Genomic DNA, 16,983 nt, shown 5'->3' with positions numbered 1-16,983 from the left:
ATTGAACAATTTCCCTGTCCTGCTAAGCATTCAAAATGTAACGACTACTTTTGGGTGTCAGGGGAAAAGTATGGAGTAAAAAGTACATCATTTTCTTTAGGAATGTAGTGAAGTAAAAGTAAAAGTTGTCAAAAATATAAATAGTAAAGTAAAGTACAGATACCCCCCCCCAAAAAAACTTAAGTAGTACTTTCAAGTATTTTTATCAAAGTACTTTGTTACATATGCGGATGTTGGCGCGTACACGAACACACCGGCTAACACCATACACACAACACACCCTTACCTCTTCCGAGCACACACAGTCCCATGAGATTGGAGGAGTAGTAGGTGGAATGGAACTTCAGGAGCTCCTGGCGGATGTTGATCCCATCCTTGGATGGCCTGGTCTCCAGAGTCAACTTGTTACCTGAAAAATCAACCAGATATAATTCTTAAACAGCTAGTCAATGCATCCATTAATGTTTTTGTAATATATGTACAATGCAGTGAGTGCTTGATCTAACTGAACAAAAGACTAGGGTCTTTATCATCATATGATGTGTTGAAGAAAAAAAGAAAAGAAAAGTGTCAGTAGCAAAAATGAGGACATCAAAGCATCAAATCAATTTGTAAAATGCCAGAATGTCATCATCAAAGAGGACTTTATGAAACAGTCCACAGTGGGAGGGAGAATACATCCACTTATAAGGAAAACAAGCTTGTTCTAAGAAAACCAATGGGTGAACGAAATTAATCCCAACAGTGATGAAATTTCAATTTTGAGTAAGGCCCCCCCAGTGACAGACTGACCACTTTTCTGTCCTCTATGGGCTAGCACTTTACTAATTAGCCTACACAACCACAGCCCAAATCTAGTACTTCATCTGTGGCAGGCTAGCTGGTGGCCATTTCCCTATGCTAAAACAAATAAGAGCCACACGACATCTAGAACATCTGGAGAGATTGAAACTGTGAAAGGGACCCTTCACCACTTCATGGTCAAAATATTAATAATCTCCAGCACCATAGTGTATACATGTGAAAATGTATTTGTGTGTAAGTGTCCCTTTAGGCATTTCTAAGAAATTCATGTTTTTGTGAAGGCTGTCATGGTTGTGATTGTCTCCGACATTCGCTTATTATTGAGTGTTTTGGCCCGAGCTCTTCCAGTTTCCGTTATAAGCTGAAAATAAAGTTTATATAACTCAACACTGCCACCAGCTGGCTCTTCTTGCCTGGGAGCAACTCTAAGTCTAATCATATGAGAACACAATCAGAGAGAGAAAGAGTCAGCACATTAAAGGCGGAGAGGAATTGAGTTGTTTTAAACAGGACTGCCGGGTCATGTTCATAACGGGAAAACTGTACCTAAATGTTTTGCAACGGAAGAGGAAGTCCTGGTAGTTCCTCCATTTTCAGTCCTGTTTCAGTTTGTTGTATTCCATTTTGTGCCTAACGAACATGACCGTGGGTTGATACTAGCTGGGTTGGGTTGACCCCTGTCTATAGTATGTAAGGTGGCGTGAGGTTTTTACCGGTCCCAAATTTGCTGAACGGGTGGTTGGGGTTGCCAGTGGCCTTCTCCAGCTGGAACAGCCTCCAGGCATCATTCATCAGGTTCTTCTCATGCTCGGAGTCCACAGCGTTTACCTCACGGTCCTTACAGCTCTCGTCAAACAACGGGCACAGGAAGAACTGAGCAAACCTAGATACATACAGGACAATACATTAATTTAACAAGTTAACATGTATACTAAGCAAAAACAGAATAGGCTATTTAGATTAGAACACTGGGGTCATTGGATGAATTTATTTTGAAAATGAACTTGATTGTTCTGGTGAAGCACTTCAGGTGATGACTGTGCAAAAGGTGTATTAGGTGTGTGTGTGCGCGCTATTTATGGTTCCAGACCAGAAGTTTTTGACTACAGTAAAATGTGGAAAATGCCCACTGTCTGAATTCAGATGTATACTTTTCGTCTGCAGACTCAATAGACAGCAGTGACATTTGACAGACCTGTATGCAAAGCTATTTGAATGCCACTGAGCAAGATCAACTGCCATGCAGAGCAGAACGACTGCAATTAAGTGAATTGGCCGAAGTAAATGCCATCCGCAGCTAGTTTTGCACAGCCTGCAGCTACAGTTCGTCAACATACGTAGCTGGATGAAGCAGAAATCTGAGATGTCACACAAGCAAGTTGTCCAATTATATATTCAATTGGCATTCTCCACCTGTAAAAACTATTATGGTAGCCCCATACACCCATTTTCAACAACCATCCTTCATTTGTAGCACTATTCTCTGAAGGTTCATGATATGGATTGAAAAATGGCTTCCAAAACCCAGATCACAGACTCCAGTGTTCCATTACGTTCATGAGCGTTTGAAAAGAGAAAGCCTAATAAACAATGAAATTAATTGCTGTCCAGATGGTTTTCATGCATTACCAGCAGCACTATGGCACTATTAGGATGAGAAACTATGAGGCTTGAACAGGTGCTTCCTTAGGCAATATTATTACAAAGTGGGTAAGCTTAACCCAAATCTACAGCTAGAGGATACACTAGTACTCTATCCAAAACACATAATTTAGGTAACACAGTTGTCTTTATGGACTGAGGAAAGGCGGGTGTTCTAAAAAAGGCCTCATCATTCAAGACGGGGACCCTTAGTAAACCTGAAGCTTCCCCATCCAATGGTTTGTATTCTAACAGTAACCCTTCCAACTTACCCACGTCTAGTTAAGATGTGAGAGCTAAAGAAACCAATTCCACCCTTGAGGTCTCAGGTAATGGTAGGGGTGAAATTGACACTGGAACTGGTAACTGGAGACCCGTGTCCTGGTGACTCTCTGGGATTAACGCCTGTGCTGTGTTCAGTACGTTTTTTTTACGTTCTGGAATGTTCAACTGAACGGAAACGGTGCTGCACTGAACAACCAATTGAAAAACTGGGTGGGGGTTGGGTTGTAGAACGTTGACAGCATTACCTCGGCCATTTAAATACGTTGTCACTCGTTGCTACAGCCACACCTCGCCACACCCACCAAACACGCGCAAACATACCTCAAAGTCGGATCAAGAACGTACAAGAACGTTATTGGGGAAACGTGTTGTTCGGTACAAACTGTTGCGTAACATTGCACAAGTTCAGGCAACCTGAACGCACCTCAGGTAGACCCAGGGGATGGATCCCATATTAATATTTAGAGAACACCCACTTAGTCTACACACGTCATGTGGCTCTATAGAACCTGAGTAGTTCATTATTCAACATCGAAAAACAACTGACGGCTCAGTTGAGTATGTAAAGAAAACTTATTTTATACCACTTCTCTGCCAACTAAAGGCCAGTCCAGTTTGGGAGGGATTTTACAGCAACATAAATTGGATAGTCATAAGGAAAAGCATAATATTTCACACAGACAGCCTAATCGGGTTACAGTGGCACATCCAAGCTGTCAAAATGGGAGTCATGGGAGAATTTCTATGCCATAACCTGGGTCATATTCAAAAAGCACCTAACGGAAGAAAGGAAACAAAAAGGGGAAGGGCTAGCTGAACTTGTCCAATAAGAAACGCTTGTTGTCCAATAAGTAAAGTCCATGTTGCAAAAAGTCCATGTCTACATTGTGCCCTAATGAACCCACCTGTCTAGTGCTCCCTCCAGGTGCTCATGGGATACGTCAAAGTAGTAGTTGGTGTGCTCGCCACTGGTGAAGGCATTGGAGCTGCCAGCATGCTCACTGAGAAACTGGCTGTACTCATTCTCCTTGGGGTACTTCTCTGTGCCCAAGAACAGCATGTGTTCGCAGAAGTGGGCAATGCCTGATATGTTCCCTGGGTCCGACAAAGAACCTGAGGTTGCAGACATGTGTCGAACAGATAATTAGTATGTTTATTTGCTTTCACACACTGCTGCGCATAAAGTAAAACAACGTAATATGATGTTAAGCAGCTGGCAGCCATAACACTGGAGAGATGCTGTTTTTAACCACAAAGACACTAAAGGATTCAAGCTTTCAGGCTGGCATAGTTCAAATCCTGTTAAAGAGATTGTGGTACTTTTGTATAATTTTTAACCAGTAGTTCTGAAAGTAGCACACACGAGCCAAAAGTGGTCCGTGAAAATGGTGTACTGTGTCACATATGTGCACATCATTGAGCTCTCTCTGCTGCGTCCACTTAGCCATTGGGCCCAGCCTGCAACCTCATTGGCTAATGCTGGGCAGGCCTCTTGCTAGCTGTCACTCAAATGCGAGGGGCTGAAGCTCATTGGCGAGAACTTGAATTGGTAGGGAGCTGGCCCATGTTGCAGGAAATTTAGGGCACAGCACAGCTTCAAGAAAAGTTGCTTTCAAACTAGGGATTTCGTGGCTAATTGAGGTAAAACAGTAATTCTGCACGTACGAACTACACATTGACACATCCAGCTCAAAGCAGGAGGTTTAAAAAATAGTACCAGAGCATGTTTTTAAATTAAGGGAGAAAAACAGAGGCAGAAAGAGTGCTATAAAAGGATACTCTTCAATGTGGACCTGTGAGAAATAAACTAGGAGTGAAAAAGAGAAATGGAAGCATAACATGTTACACGAATACCAGAGACAATGTTAACAGGGGTTGAAACAAATAAATAAAGACACAGAAAGAGAGGTAACATTTAAGGAGAGATTGGGTTTGCTATGGGAGGAGTGTAGAAAACTAATGAAAGAGGGAGACCAGTAAGAATATGGCTGGGAGACTGCCTGAAGGCTAGGCTAGAGGTGGTGAATACTGCACCTATGTTGACGTCCAGCCCTGCTGAGGACTTGTCTGTGGTGGGGTCACTGATGAGCACGGCCTTCAGGCCATTGGTGAACTCTAGACCCCTGTAGACCCGTTTGTCCTCTGGAGAGCGGACAATCTCACTGACCACCCTCTTCATGGCAGGGTCTGTCATTCTGAGGGGCAGAGACGACAAGCCTGTACAGCACAGGGCATAATCTTATTATTCTACCCACTATTTAGAATTTGACTAGACAAGCAATCTACAGACAGGTGGAAGTTACAATGATTTTTCTTTTTTAACATAAGGGGGGTATATTGGCGAGCATTCTGAGTGAAGCAATGTGAATGGACTTCCCAAATTGAAGTGTCATATTTAGATCCCAAATTGGCAGTGCCCTCAATCAAGAATCAAGGTGGAGGATTGACTGCCCTTCATAGGCTGAGCAGGCGCCAGCATTCAGTCAACAGCGGACCAATAGTACTGTGCACACGAGCGCGTCGGTGATTTTTACAAATACATTGAAAATTAACAATGAATTCAACAGGCAGATATGCAGAATTGAATAGGTTGACCTGGAAATAAGTTTAAATATCTGGGTGTATCAACCAGTCCACTATGAAAACAACAGCAAACACATGGATTAACGTTACTAACCACACGCCTCATAAATTAACAATTTACCGTTAAACAGCTCTGTACACAAACTAAACAACTCATATGAGTTATAATAGCTAGCTACTGGTTTAATACAAGCTAAGATACTTTGTTCAAAGCACGAGTGTATTTTTCCTAGGCTGGTTTGAGTTTGCAAATTAGCCGCACTGGGATAGCCGGGTGACGCCAGCAGAGATTAATCTCATTAACTGGCTAGCATGATTCCTAAACTAGCTAGAAGTTGTGCGTATCTGGTACACCCAGGCGAGGTAGCTAGACTGGCTGGTTATAAATATATATTTCCTTGGTTAGCTAGCTATTAAAGATAATTTGCTGCCTTGTGTTACGGAGCTAGCTATGCTATCCTGCTAATGCTTAGTCAGCCCGCGCTAGCTAGGTAGCAAAGCTAGCTACTGCTGTCATTGTGTGGCTAAGTAACGTTACGGTTAGCTGGTTCATTATTTGCTAATTTCATGAGAGATTTTAAAGTGAATAGTATCTGACATTTAACACTCACTTAAAATGTTGATTAAAGTACAAACTATTCCCCACAACCAGAAGCTGTCTCGTTAATAACTGGTCCGGTCGACTAAAACATTGCGGCATACTTCAGATAGACAAAATCAGAGATAACTTCTTCTTCGATAGGTTTTAACGGCGGTTGGCATCCAAGAAATGTTTCATTACTGCCACCTACTAGACTGGAGTACTTTGCTTGAAAAATAACACATAAATAAACAAATACACTACCATAATCTAACACAACACTCACAAAAAAATCTAAAATAACAGCACCCTTCTCCACTATTTAAATCTATTTAGTCCTACCTCTGGCCAACAACCTGAAAGGAAGGGACATTGCCACTTAAGACACCCTTCTGATGTCAAGTCTCCCACACACAAATACCTCTCTGCAGCTGCCACCACAACCTACATTTTCTGCTACTTACATTACTTCCCTGCAGTACAGTTTATAACCATTGCTATAAATGCTAAAACTCCAATCTTACTAAAACATATATCACTTGTTGGCCTATCCCTCTGTACTGGTACAGATCTGCTACTCACACCACTCCTCCCAGAATCCTTCCCCCTTGACCCATCTTCCTCTACTTTCTTCACTAACTCAACACATGAGAACTTCTGCACTACTCTAACCCTGGAAACCTCAACCTGCCTCTCTCGCACTGGACATTTCTGATCCCCAGCTACTTAGGCACCCCAACAATTAACACATACCACAACTTTCCCCAATGCTACACATTCCTTTGTCTCATGCCCTTCTGCACACTTCTCACATCTAGGAACCTCACTCATACACACTGCTGCCACATGCCTATAAGCTTGACACCTGCAACAATGTAATGTATTCGGCACAAAGCTCGTACAGGATAACTTATATATCCTAATATCACTTTGTCTGGTTTCTACGCATGAGCTTTGCTAGCCAACATCGCCATGATATTGCCTACAGGTGTAATCGGGGATTTCTATTGGAGAAGCAGTTTTAGTGTCTTTCTACCAATGATTTGTACAACTAAACCAAGATAGACCACAGCCTGTCGTTGCCAATGGGAACAAATGAGTCATAGTGGGCAGAACAAGCAAGGTGGTGGGCAGAGCCAAGCACGAGCTAGCGAGATCCTATTAGTGTGTCACAGCATGCGTCTGCATATTTCCGTTAGAGAACACCTCCTCTGTGAAGTGCGTGTGTGCAATAACTAAATTCACCTTTGCACTCCTTCTAAGCAACACAAATTTCAAAACGTTTGCAAAGGGTAAAGTCTACAAAACTTAATCCACTCGGTTCATAACAGATTTTAGTTTTGGGAAGAGAAAACGGTTTTGAGATCAAATGTTTCATCGATGAGAAAAGTTGCAGAATGTTGACCAAAATCCATCTTCTCCCACTGCCGGGCAGTGGGCTTCCTCTCACTACCATATTTGGTAGTGAGGGGAAACGCCACGTGGATGCTTCACATTTATAAATCCGGTGAAATATCTGTCTCATTGTTCTATCTGTGTTCCTACTGTACTGTCTTTGCCGTCACGGCACCATGTTGTTTTGACAAATGCCATCGACGCCAGAGATTTACGTAATCGTTAATGAATTGTGTAATTTATTTAATATCAGGGGTATTTACTAAAATGCAATACTATTAATTTAAAAGTCAACACATACAAAATGTGGACAAGTATGGTTTTCATGGATGTGTCATGTTTAGATCAGAAAGTCGATTAATCAGCCTGTTTGGATGAATCCACTTCTTTCCAAATGTGCCCATCTACCATCAGTTCATCGCACATAAATGACACTAAAACAAATAATAAATATTACATATACCGGTATACAGTGGTAGCTAGAGTAAAGACTCTCCATTCAGTGGAGCAGTTGTGCTTGTATGCAAAGAGACTAGCTAAGTCATTCCCAATGCAGTTATTGATGAATTTTCAATATCCTTAGCACACTGAACTGTCACTTTAGAATTTGGAACAGAATGTGGTCGTGCTCGGTCCTACTTTTCCTGTAGTCCACAATAATCTCCTTAGTCTTGGTTACGTTGAGGGATAGGTTGTTATTCTGGCACCACCCGGCCAGGTCTTTGACTTCCTCCCTATAGGCTGTCTCATCGTTGACGGTGATCAGGCCTACCACTGTTGTGTCGTCTGCAAACTTATTGATGGTGCCTGGCCATGCAGTCGTGGGTGAACAGAGCACAGGAGGGGACTGAGCACGCACCCCTGGAGGGCTCCAGATGTGTTGCTACCTACCCTCACCACCTGGGGGCGGCCCATCAGGAAGTCCAGGATCCAGTTGCAGATGGAGGAGTTTATATGTAAGATGGCTAAATAAAGAGCAAAATTGGTTACTGGTTATGTTATTATTTGTGCCCTGGTCCTATAAGAGCTCTTTGTCACTTCCCATGAGCCAGGTTGTGACAAAAACTCACACTCATTCTTATGTTTAATAAATGTATCGTATAGTGTGTGTGTGGCAGGCTTACAATGATGGTAAAAAACAATATTTGAGAGTACGCTTACCCTGGTGCTAGAGGGGATACGCAGCTGGAGGTTGAATGTTTGAAAGGGTACGGGACTATAAAAAGTTTGGGAACCACTGTTTGTAAAGATATGGGCCATTCAGGCCGGGTCTTTTATTTTTTATTTTATTTATTTTACCTTTATTTAACCAGGTAGGCAAGTTGAGAACAAGTTCTCATTTACAATTGCGACCTGGCCAAGATAAAGCAAAGCAGTTCGACAGATAAAACGACACAGAGTTACACATGGAGTAAAAACAAACATACAGTCAATAATGCAGTATAAACAAGTCTATATACAATGTGAGCAAATGAGGTGAGAAGGGAGGTAAAGGCAAAAAAAGGCCATGATGGCAAAGTAAATACAATATAGCAAGTAAAATACTGGAATGGTAGTTTTGCAATGGAAGAATGTGCAAAGTAGAAATAAAAAAATAATGGGGTGCAAAGGAGCAAAATAAATAAATAAATAAAAATTAAATACAGTTGGGAAAGAGGTAGTTGTTTGGGCTAAATTATAGGTGGGCTATGTACAGGTGCAGTAATCTGTGAGCTGCTCTGACAGTTGGTGCTTAAAGCTAGTGAGGGAGATAAGTGTTTCCAGTTTCAGAGATTTTTGTAGTTCGTTCCAGTCATTGGCAGCAGAGAACTGGAAGGAGAGGCGGCCAAAGAAAGAATTGGTCTTGGGGGTGACTAGAGAGATATACCTGCTGAATATACCTGTCTGATTGCCCTCTGGTTCATTGAGGGTCAAACTTTTTAGACCCGAAAAGTTGGACCCGAGAAGAATACAATTTTACAGTTCAGAAGACCTATTTTGAGATGAGCATACCAAATTTAGCATTAAGTTTCATTTAGGTACCCTGAAAATATTTAGATATGTAGCCCCACAGATTTAAAATATAATAAAATATGATTAATCATATAACGTAGACGCTGGGAGTCAAGAAGCAGGTGCAGGTGGTTTGTTTAATATAACAAATAACATGGAACGACACTGTCATGGAAATTCTTACACGGTGACACTCAAAGACAATCTTAAATAAATCATTATTCATTGTCAGCGGGCTCGAGAGGTTCCAACCAACTCAATGCACCTTAGTACACATGTCAATCAGGAGCTCTGCTTGAGCAGACCCAGTAGTTGCCTTATATATGGCTATACACAGGCAAGTTATATTTGCATGATTTAGCATAATTCTTTAATCCTTACTGTTTTGTTTTATTCATGTCACCGAACAATACGGTTTCATAGCATGTGACAGATCAACACCTCTCAAGGCTTCTTCCTCTTTGAGCTGAGACCTTGAAACTGAGATATCTTTTGTTCGTTTTCAAAACAAGGTCTGGGCGTACTGCCAAAATGCAGCTACTGATAGTGAGGATTTGTACGGTCAGCCACTTGCACGAACACAGAAATTGGTTCATAGAACAGCAAATGAATAGAACAAAGAAATTAGTCATAAAAAACCACAAACATTAAAATTAAATTTCAATACAACATAGGAGTAGCGTCTAGACATGACAAACAGAAACAATACTGCCTGGGGAAAGAACCTAAGGGAGTGCCAGATAAAGAGGAGGTAATGAGTGAGGTAATGGAGTCCAGGTGTGCTTAATGATGAAGCGCAGGTGCGTGTAATGATGAATGCCAGGTGCACGTAATGATGGTCCCCAGCATTACACACTCCTGCCACCATCATTATGCAGACCTGCCTTCCCCCGTCACGCATATCAGCGATTATTGGACTCTCCTGGACTCAATCGCCTGTCATTACCTCCCCTATATCTGTCTGTTCCCCCTACTCTGTTCCCCGCGTCAGCATTGATTGTCTTATGTCTTTGTATACCCGCTGACGCTGTTCCAATTAAATGTTTGACTCCCGTACCTGCTTCTCTTCTCCAGCGTCGGTCCTGACAAATAGTGGGAAAGGGTAGTGTGGAATAATAGGGATTGCGTCATCTGTGGATCTATTGGGGCGGCATGCAAATTGGAGTGGGTCAACTGTGTCTGGGATGATGATGTTGATGTGAGCCATGACCAGCCTTTCAAAGCATTTTATGGCTACAGATGTGAGTGCTACGGGACGCTACTCATTTACACAGGTTACCTTGGCTTTCTTGGGCACAGGGACTATGGTGGTCTGCTTGAAGCATGTAGGTATTACAGGTCGGGGATTTCGAAAATGTCAGTGAAGACACTTGCCAGCTCTAAGTACGTGTCCTGGTAGTCCATCTGGCGCTGTGGCCTTGTGAATGTTAACCTGCTTAAAGGCATTACTCACATCAGCTATGGAGAGCATGATCACAGCCATCTGGAAAAGCTGGTGCTCTTACGCATGGTTCAGTGTTGCTTGCCTCGAAGCGAGCATAGCAGGCATTTAGCTCGTCTGGTAGGCTTGCGTCACTGGGAAGCTCATGACTGGGTTTCCCTTTGTAATCCTTGATAGTTTGAAAGCCCTGCCACATCCGACAAACATCAGAGCAGATGTAGTAGGATTCAATCTTAGTCCTGTACTGACGTTTTGCCTGTTTTGAGTTTTGCCTGAGCGCATAGCGGGATTTATTATAAGCGTCTGGGTTAGTGTACCGCTCTTTGAAAGCGGCAGCTAGATTTGGTCCCTGGGGGCATTGGTAGCCACCTTACTAAATGGCCGCAGACTGTACCACATTAGTAAATAGATAGCTTATCAAAATACTTGAAATAGTCTATTTCAAGTAAGCAATTTTAAGTAAATACAAAAGCTATTTAAAGGATTTTGGGCTATGTGATCTAACCCGGAGTGAGGTTTAAAAAAATAGGCTATAGTAGAATTTAACAGTAGAGCAGCCAGGTAATCTTTTCCAGTGAAGTCAGTAGGCTAGGCTACTACTGTAAGTCTGAATCATAGAAATATAATCTCATTCTAGTTTAGTGGTCTGAAAAACCTACTGTGGAATAAAGCTAAATTAAGTCGTTCTGTAGGGCCAGAGTGGTGTCACTTTTTCCCCATTCCTTGCACAGCCGATTAAACTACAGTAATTGCATTGTAAATGGAAGATCATAAATAGTTTATTATTGGAATCAGGTGTCTTAGCTGGGGCTGGGGAGAAAGTGACACCATTCAAATCAAATCAAATGATATTTCAAATCAAATCAAATTTTATGTCACATACACATGGTTAGCAGATGTTAATGCGAGTGTAGCGAAATGCTTGTGCTTCTAGTTCCGACAATGCAGTAATAACCAACGAGTAATCTAACCTAACAATTCCACAACTACTACCTTATACACACAAGTGTAAAGGGATAAAGAATATGTACATAAAGATATATGAATGAGTGATGGTACAGAACGGCATAGGCAAGATGCAGTAGATGGTATCGAGTACAGTATATACATATGAGATGAGTAATGTAGGGTATGTAAACAAAGTTGTTACGGTTTTCTTCTATCTCCTCCTCTGACGAAGAGGTGTAGCAAGGATCGGATCAAAATGCAACGTGGTAATTTTGATACATCTTTAATGAAGATGAAGCACGAACAATACAAAAACAATAAACGTAACGTGAAAACCGAAACAGCCTAAACTGGTGCAAACTAACACAGAGACAGGAACAATCACCCACGAAACACTCAAAGAATATGGCTGCCTAAATATGGTTCCCAATCAGAGACAACGATAATCACCTGCCTCTGATTGAGAACCAATTCAGACAGCCATAGACTATGCTAGAAAACCCCACTAAGCCACAATCCCAAATCTTACGAAAAACCCCAATACTAAACACACCACATAATAAACCCATGTCACACCCTGGCCTGACCGAAATAATAAAGAAAACACAAAATACTAAGACCAGGGCGTGACAGACCCCCCCCCCCCCAAGGTGCGGACTCCCGGCCGCACACCTAAACCCATAGGGGAGGGTCCGGGTGGGCGTCAGTCCACGGTGGCGGCTCCGGCTCGGGACATGGACCCCACTCCAACCAAGTCTTAGTCCCCTTATAACACGTCCTTAAATTAGCGACCCTCGCCGCCGACCTAGGCCTAATAACCCTCACCAAGGACCCTACTGGACTGAGGGGCAGCTCGGGACTGAGGTAGCTTAGGACTGAGGGGAAGCTCGGGACTGATTGGAAGCTCGGGACTGAGGGGTAGCTCGGGACTGAGGGGTAGCTCGGGACTGAGGGGTAGCTCGGGACTGAGGGGTAGCTCGGCACTGAGGGGAAGCTCGGCACTGAGGGGAAGCTCGGCACTGAGGGGAAGCTCGGCACTGAGGGGAAGCTCAGCACTGAGGGGAAGCTCAGCACTGAGAGGAAGCCCAGTACTGAGAGGTTGGCTCTGGCAGATCCTGGCTAGCTGGTGGTTCTGGCAGATCCTGGCTGACTGGCGGTTCCGGCAGATCCTGGCTGACTGGCGGATCCTGGCTGACTGGCGGATCTGGAAGATCCTGGCTGACTGGCGGATCCTGACTGACTGGCGGATCTGGAAGATCCTGGCTGACTGGCGGATCCTGGCTGACTGGCGGGTCTGGAAGATCCTGGCTGACTGGCGGATCTGGAAGATCCTGGCTGACTGGCGTTCTTCTTTGGGGCGGCGATATTCTCCAGGCTGTGCCCAGGGTCCTATAACAGGAACAAAACAGGACAAAAGTGGCATAGTTTAAAGTGGCTAGTGATACATGTATTACATAAAGAAGTACAGTATATACATACTTATTTTCCACCATAATTTGCAAATAAATTCATAAAAAAATCCTACAATGTGATTTTCTGGATGAATTTTTTTCATTTTGTCTGTCATAGTTGTAGTGTACCTATGATGAAAATTACAGGCCTCTCTCATATTTTTAAGTGGGAGAACTTGCACAATTGGTAGCTGACTAAATACTTTTTTGCCCCACTGTACATATACATATGAGATGGGTAATGTAGGGTATGTAAACATTATATTAAGTGGCATTGTTTAAAGTGGCTAATTGATACATTTTTTACATCAATTTCCATCAATTTCCATTATTAAAGTGGCTGGAGTTGAGTCAGTGTGTTGGCAGCAGCCACTCAATGTTAGTGGTGGCTGTTAAACAGTCTGATGGCCTTGAGATAGAAGCTGTTTTTCAGTCTCTCGGTCCCTGCTTTGATGCACCTGTACCGACCTCGCCTTCTGGATGATAGCGGGATGAACAGGCAGTGGCTCGGGTGGTTGTTGTCCTTGATGATCTTTATGGCCTTCCTGTGACATCGGGTGGTGTAGGTGTCCTGGAGGGCAAGTAGTTTGCCCCCGGTGATGCGTTGTGCAGACCTCACTACCCTTTGGAGAGCCTTACGGTTGTGGACGGAACAGTTGCCGTACCAGGCGGTGTTACAGCACGACTGGATGCTCTCGATTGTGCATCTGTAGAAGTTTGTGAGTGCTTTTGGTGACAAGCCAAATTTCTTTAGCCTCCTGAGGTTGGAGAGGCGCTGGACCAATTCAGTTTGTCCGTGATGTGTACGCCAAGGAACATAAAATTGTGGATAGGGGGGTGCTCCCTCTGCTGTTTCCTGAAGTCCACAATCATCTCCTTTGTTTCGTTGACGTTGAGTGTGAGGTTATTTTCCTGACACCACACTCCAAGGGCCCTCACCTCCTCCCTTTAGGCCGTCTCGTCGTTGTTGGTAATCAAGCCTACCACTGTGGTGTTGTCCGAAAACTTGATGATTGAGTTGGAGACGTGCATGGCCACACAGTCGTGGGTGATCAGGGAGTACAGGAGAGGGCTCAGAACGCACCCTTGTGGGGCTCCAGTGTTGAGGATCAGCGGGGTGGAGATGTTGTTACCTAGCCTCACCACCTGGGGGCGGCCCGTCAGGAAGTCCAGTATCCAGTTGCACAGGGTGGGGTCGAGACCCAGGGTCTTGAGCTTGATGACGAGTTTGGAGGGTACTATGGTGTTAAATGCTGAGCTGTAGTCGATGAACAGCATTCTCACACAGGTATTCCTCTTGTCCAGATGGGTTAGGGCAGTGTGCAGTGTGGTTGCGATTAGTTAGTCAATGTTGTTGTTGGAACATATCCCAATCCACGTGATCGAAGCAGTCTTGAAGCGTGGAATCAGATTGGTCGGACCAGCGTTGAATAGACCTGAGTGCGGGAGCTTCTTGATTTAGTCTCTGTCTGTAGGCTGGAAGCAAAAAAATGGAGTCGTGGTCAGTTTTTCCGAAAGGAGGGCGGGGGAGGGCCTTATATGCGTCGCGGAAGTTAGAATAGCAATGATCCAGGGTTTTACCAGCCTTATGTCTTATGGCCTTGAGATAGAAGCTGTTTAGCAGTCTCTCGGTCCCAGCTTTGATGAACCTCGCCTTCTGGATGGTAGTGGTGTGAACAGTTAGTGGCTCTGGTGTTTGTTGTCCAACATTCAGGCTCCTTAGGACTGGAGTTGCCCATCCCTGCTCTAAGGGTCCCCGAGGAGAGGTTTGAAAACCACTAGCCTATTGTAATTAATCTTTTTTTTTAAACTTATCCTGAAGTAAAAAAAATATTGTTCTTATGTTTGCTTGAAATGTGTGGGTGGGGGCTTTATGCTTACATGGCCAGTCGAGGGAACAAGAGACCCATGTTGATCGATCCCGGCGGTACAGTATGAGCAATTTAAAGTAAACCAGCATCCAATTGTTGAATGTCAGAGTAAATGTGTAATTTCCTTCAATGTCTGTATGCATCGGTATGGACCTGTTCTTTTGTTGCACAAATTTGATTAGCGATTCTGGAGCACAGTCATTTAAAAAAAAATGTAAGTGATTTTATATGACAACATAATCCCCTATCAGATCATTCACACAGCTGTTAGTCAAATGTATGTAATCTGGCAGCTCTTGTTATCTTGCTGTTTCTCTGTTTATGGGAAATTCCTCAACTCTGAACTATCTCTGTGTTTTGTTTGCATCGTGAGGAAAAGAGAAGCCACAACGAGTTCCGGGGTCGCTCCTCCCTCAAAACCCTGAGTGTCCCCAATAAAAAAAATATGTTTTAATTTCATCGACTAATGCACAAATTAATTTCAGAACACTAAAAGACAAAACGGACTCTGCAAGACTCCAGCACAACGACGTAAACTACAATGGATTATTCAACCAATGACAGCAAATCAACCAGCAAGAAAAAAGTGGTGGCTGTGGTGGGAGGTGGTTTGGTAAGAAGTAAACGTTTAAGTGGATAATGTAAATGTAAATCAAAAGGGTCTGTCAGTCTGCTGATATATGCTGTTATGAAAAGCTGAGCACAACGTAAACTATGTATCTATTTCTAAAATAAATCTATTTATTTATATTTCGTGATACTCATTCAGGACCGTTCATTTCTTGGGGTTATAGGACAACTTTTGGCTTTGTCAATTTGCTACACTGCAGATTCGCTCCTAATAGACTTTTATTGTGTATGTATTTCCAACATCACTATTTTATGACTTTTTATGACTTATTTGTGAACATTTTTGATGAAGTGTACTGTACTTTTGAGGAGAGCTTGCGAGTAAGATTTTCACTGTACCATTTACATCCTGTGCACGTGCAAATAAACTCTGATTAGAAGGTGCTTGTGTATGTTAGATATGAGTCTCATAATTCTTTAATGTTTGAAATTGCTTTCTATCTATGATCCTGACCAGATATCCGCCAAGCCAAAATAGTCAAAGGAAGAAGCATCAATCTAGTTCTGTCTCACAGGGGTCGCCAGGCTTTGAAGCACGTGGGAATGGAAGACACGGTATGTTGTCCTGGTTTGTCCGTCGTTGGCTACCACTGTGGGAAATCAAATGTTTTGCCTATGGAACCCTGACCTGTTCACCGGATGTGCTACCTTGTCCTGGACCTGCTGTTTTCGTCTCTCTCTCTCTCTCTCTCTCTCTCTCTCTCTCTCTCTCTCTCTCTTTCTCTCTCTCTCTCTCTCTCTCTCTCTCTCTTTCTCTCTCTCTCTCTCTCTCTCTCTCTCTCTTTCTCTCTCTCTCTGTCTCTCTCTCTCTCAAATGTTTTGCCTATGGAACCCTGACCTGTTCACCGGATGTGCTACCTTGTCCTGGACCTGCTGTTTTCGTCTCTCTCTTTCTCTCTCTCCTTCTCTCTCTCTCTCTCTCTCTCTCTCTCTCTCTCTCTCTCTCTCTCTCTCTCTCTCTTTCTCTCTCTCTCTCTCTCTCTCTCTCTCTCTCTCTCTTTCTCTCTCTCTCTCTCTCTCTCTCTCTCTCTCTCTCTCTCTCTCCTATTGCAAAAACAAAGTGATCCAAGTCATAACGCTGCTGGTTTGCTTAATGACCAAACACCCTCTTTCATATAAAAGTTATTCGTGTTATACGATACAGGTGCATCACACACCCACTCTGGGGGGGATAACGTTTTCTGTAATGTTACGTAGGGGTGGAGTAGACCGCAGTTCCCTGTCTCTCTCCACTCACAAATGACATCCAGGTTTGACTCAGGGTCTGTTTGCTTTCAGCTTTAAATAAATCGCCACATAGTAACCATGCCCCCCCCCTCTCTCACCCACCACCCCCAAAATCTCTCCAAAGTAGACAGAGAA

General features: G+C 43.3%; 1 protein-coding gene across 1 annotated transcript in view; it reads right to left on the bottom strand.

Moving 5' to 3' along the window:
- Positions 1–6,052, bottom strand: part of LOC109889801 (insulin-degrading enzyme) — a 47,472-nt gene extending 41,420 nt beyond the window's left edge. The window contains exons 1-5 of the mRNA XM_020481523.2: positions 5,925–6,052; positions 4,765–4,947; positions 3,636–3,843; positions 1,518–1,687; positions 287–409 (exon numbers count right to left, since the gene is read on the bottom strand). Of these exons, the coding sequence (XP_020337112.1) occupies positions 287–409; positions 1,518–1,687; positions 3,636–3,843; positions 4,765–4,924 (661 nt within the window). The 5' untranslated portion in view covers positions 4,925–4,947; positions 5,925–6,052. The remainder of the gene's footprint in view (positions 1–286; positions 410–1,517; positions 1,688–3,635; positions 3,844–4,764; positions 4,948–5,924) is intronic.
- Between the last annotated feature and the right edge of the window lie 10,931 nt (positions 6,053–16,983).

This window comes from Oncorhynchus kisutch, linkage group LG4, assembly GCF_002021735.2.
Source record: "Oncorhynchus kisutch isolate 150728-3 linkage group LG4, Okis_V2, whole genome shotgun sequence".
Taxonomy (NCBI): Eukaryota; Metazoa; Chordata; class Actinopteri; order Salmoniformes; family Salmonidae; genus Oncorhynchus; species Oncorhynchus kisutch.
Note: the sequence above shows the minus strand (reverse complement) of the source record. Positions and strands in the feature narration are given on the sequence as shown.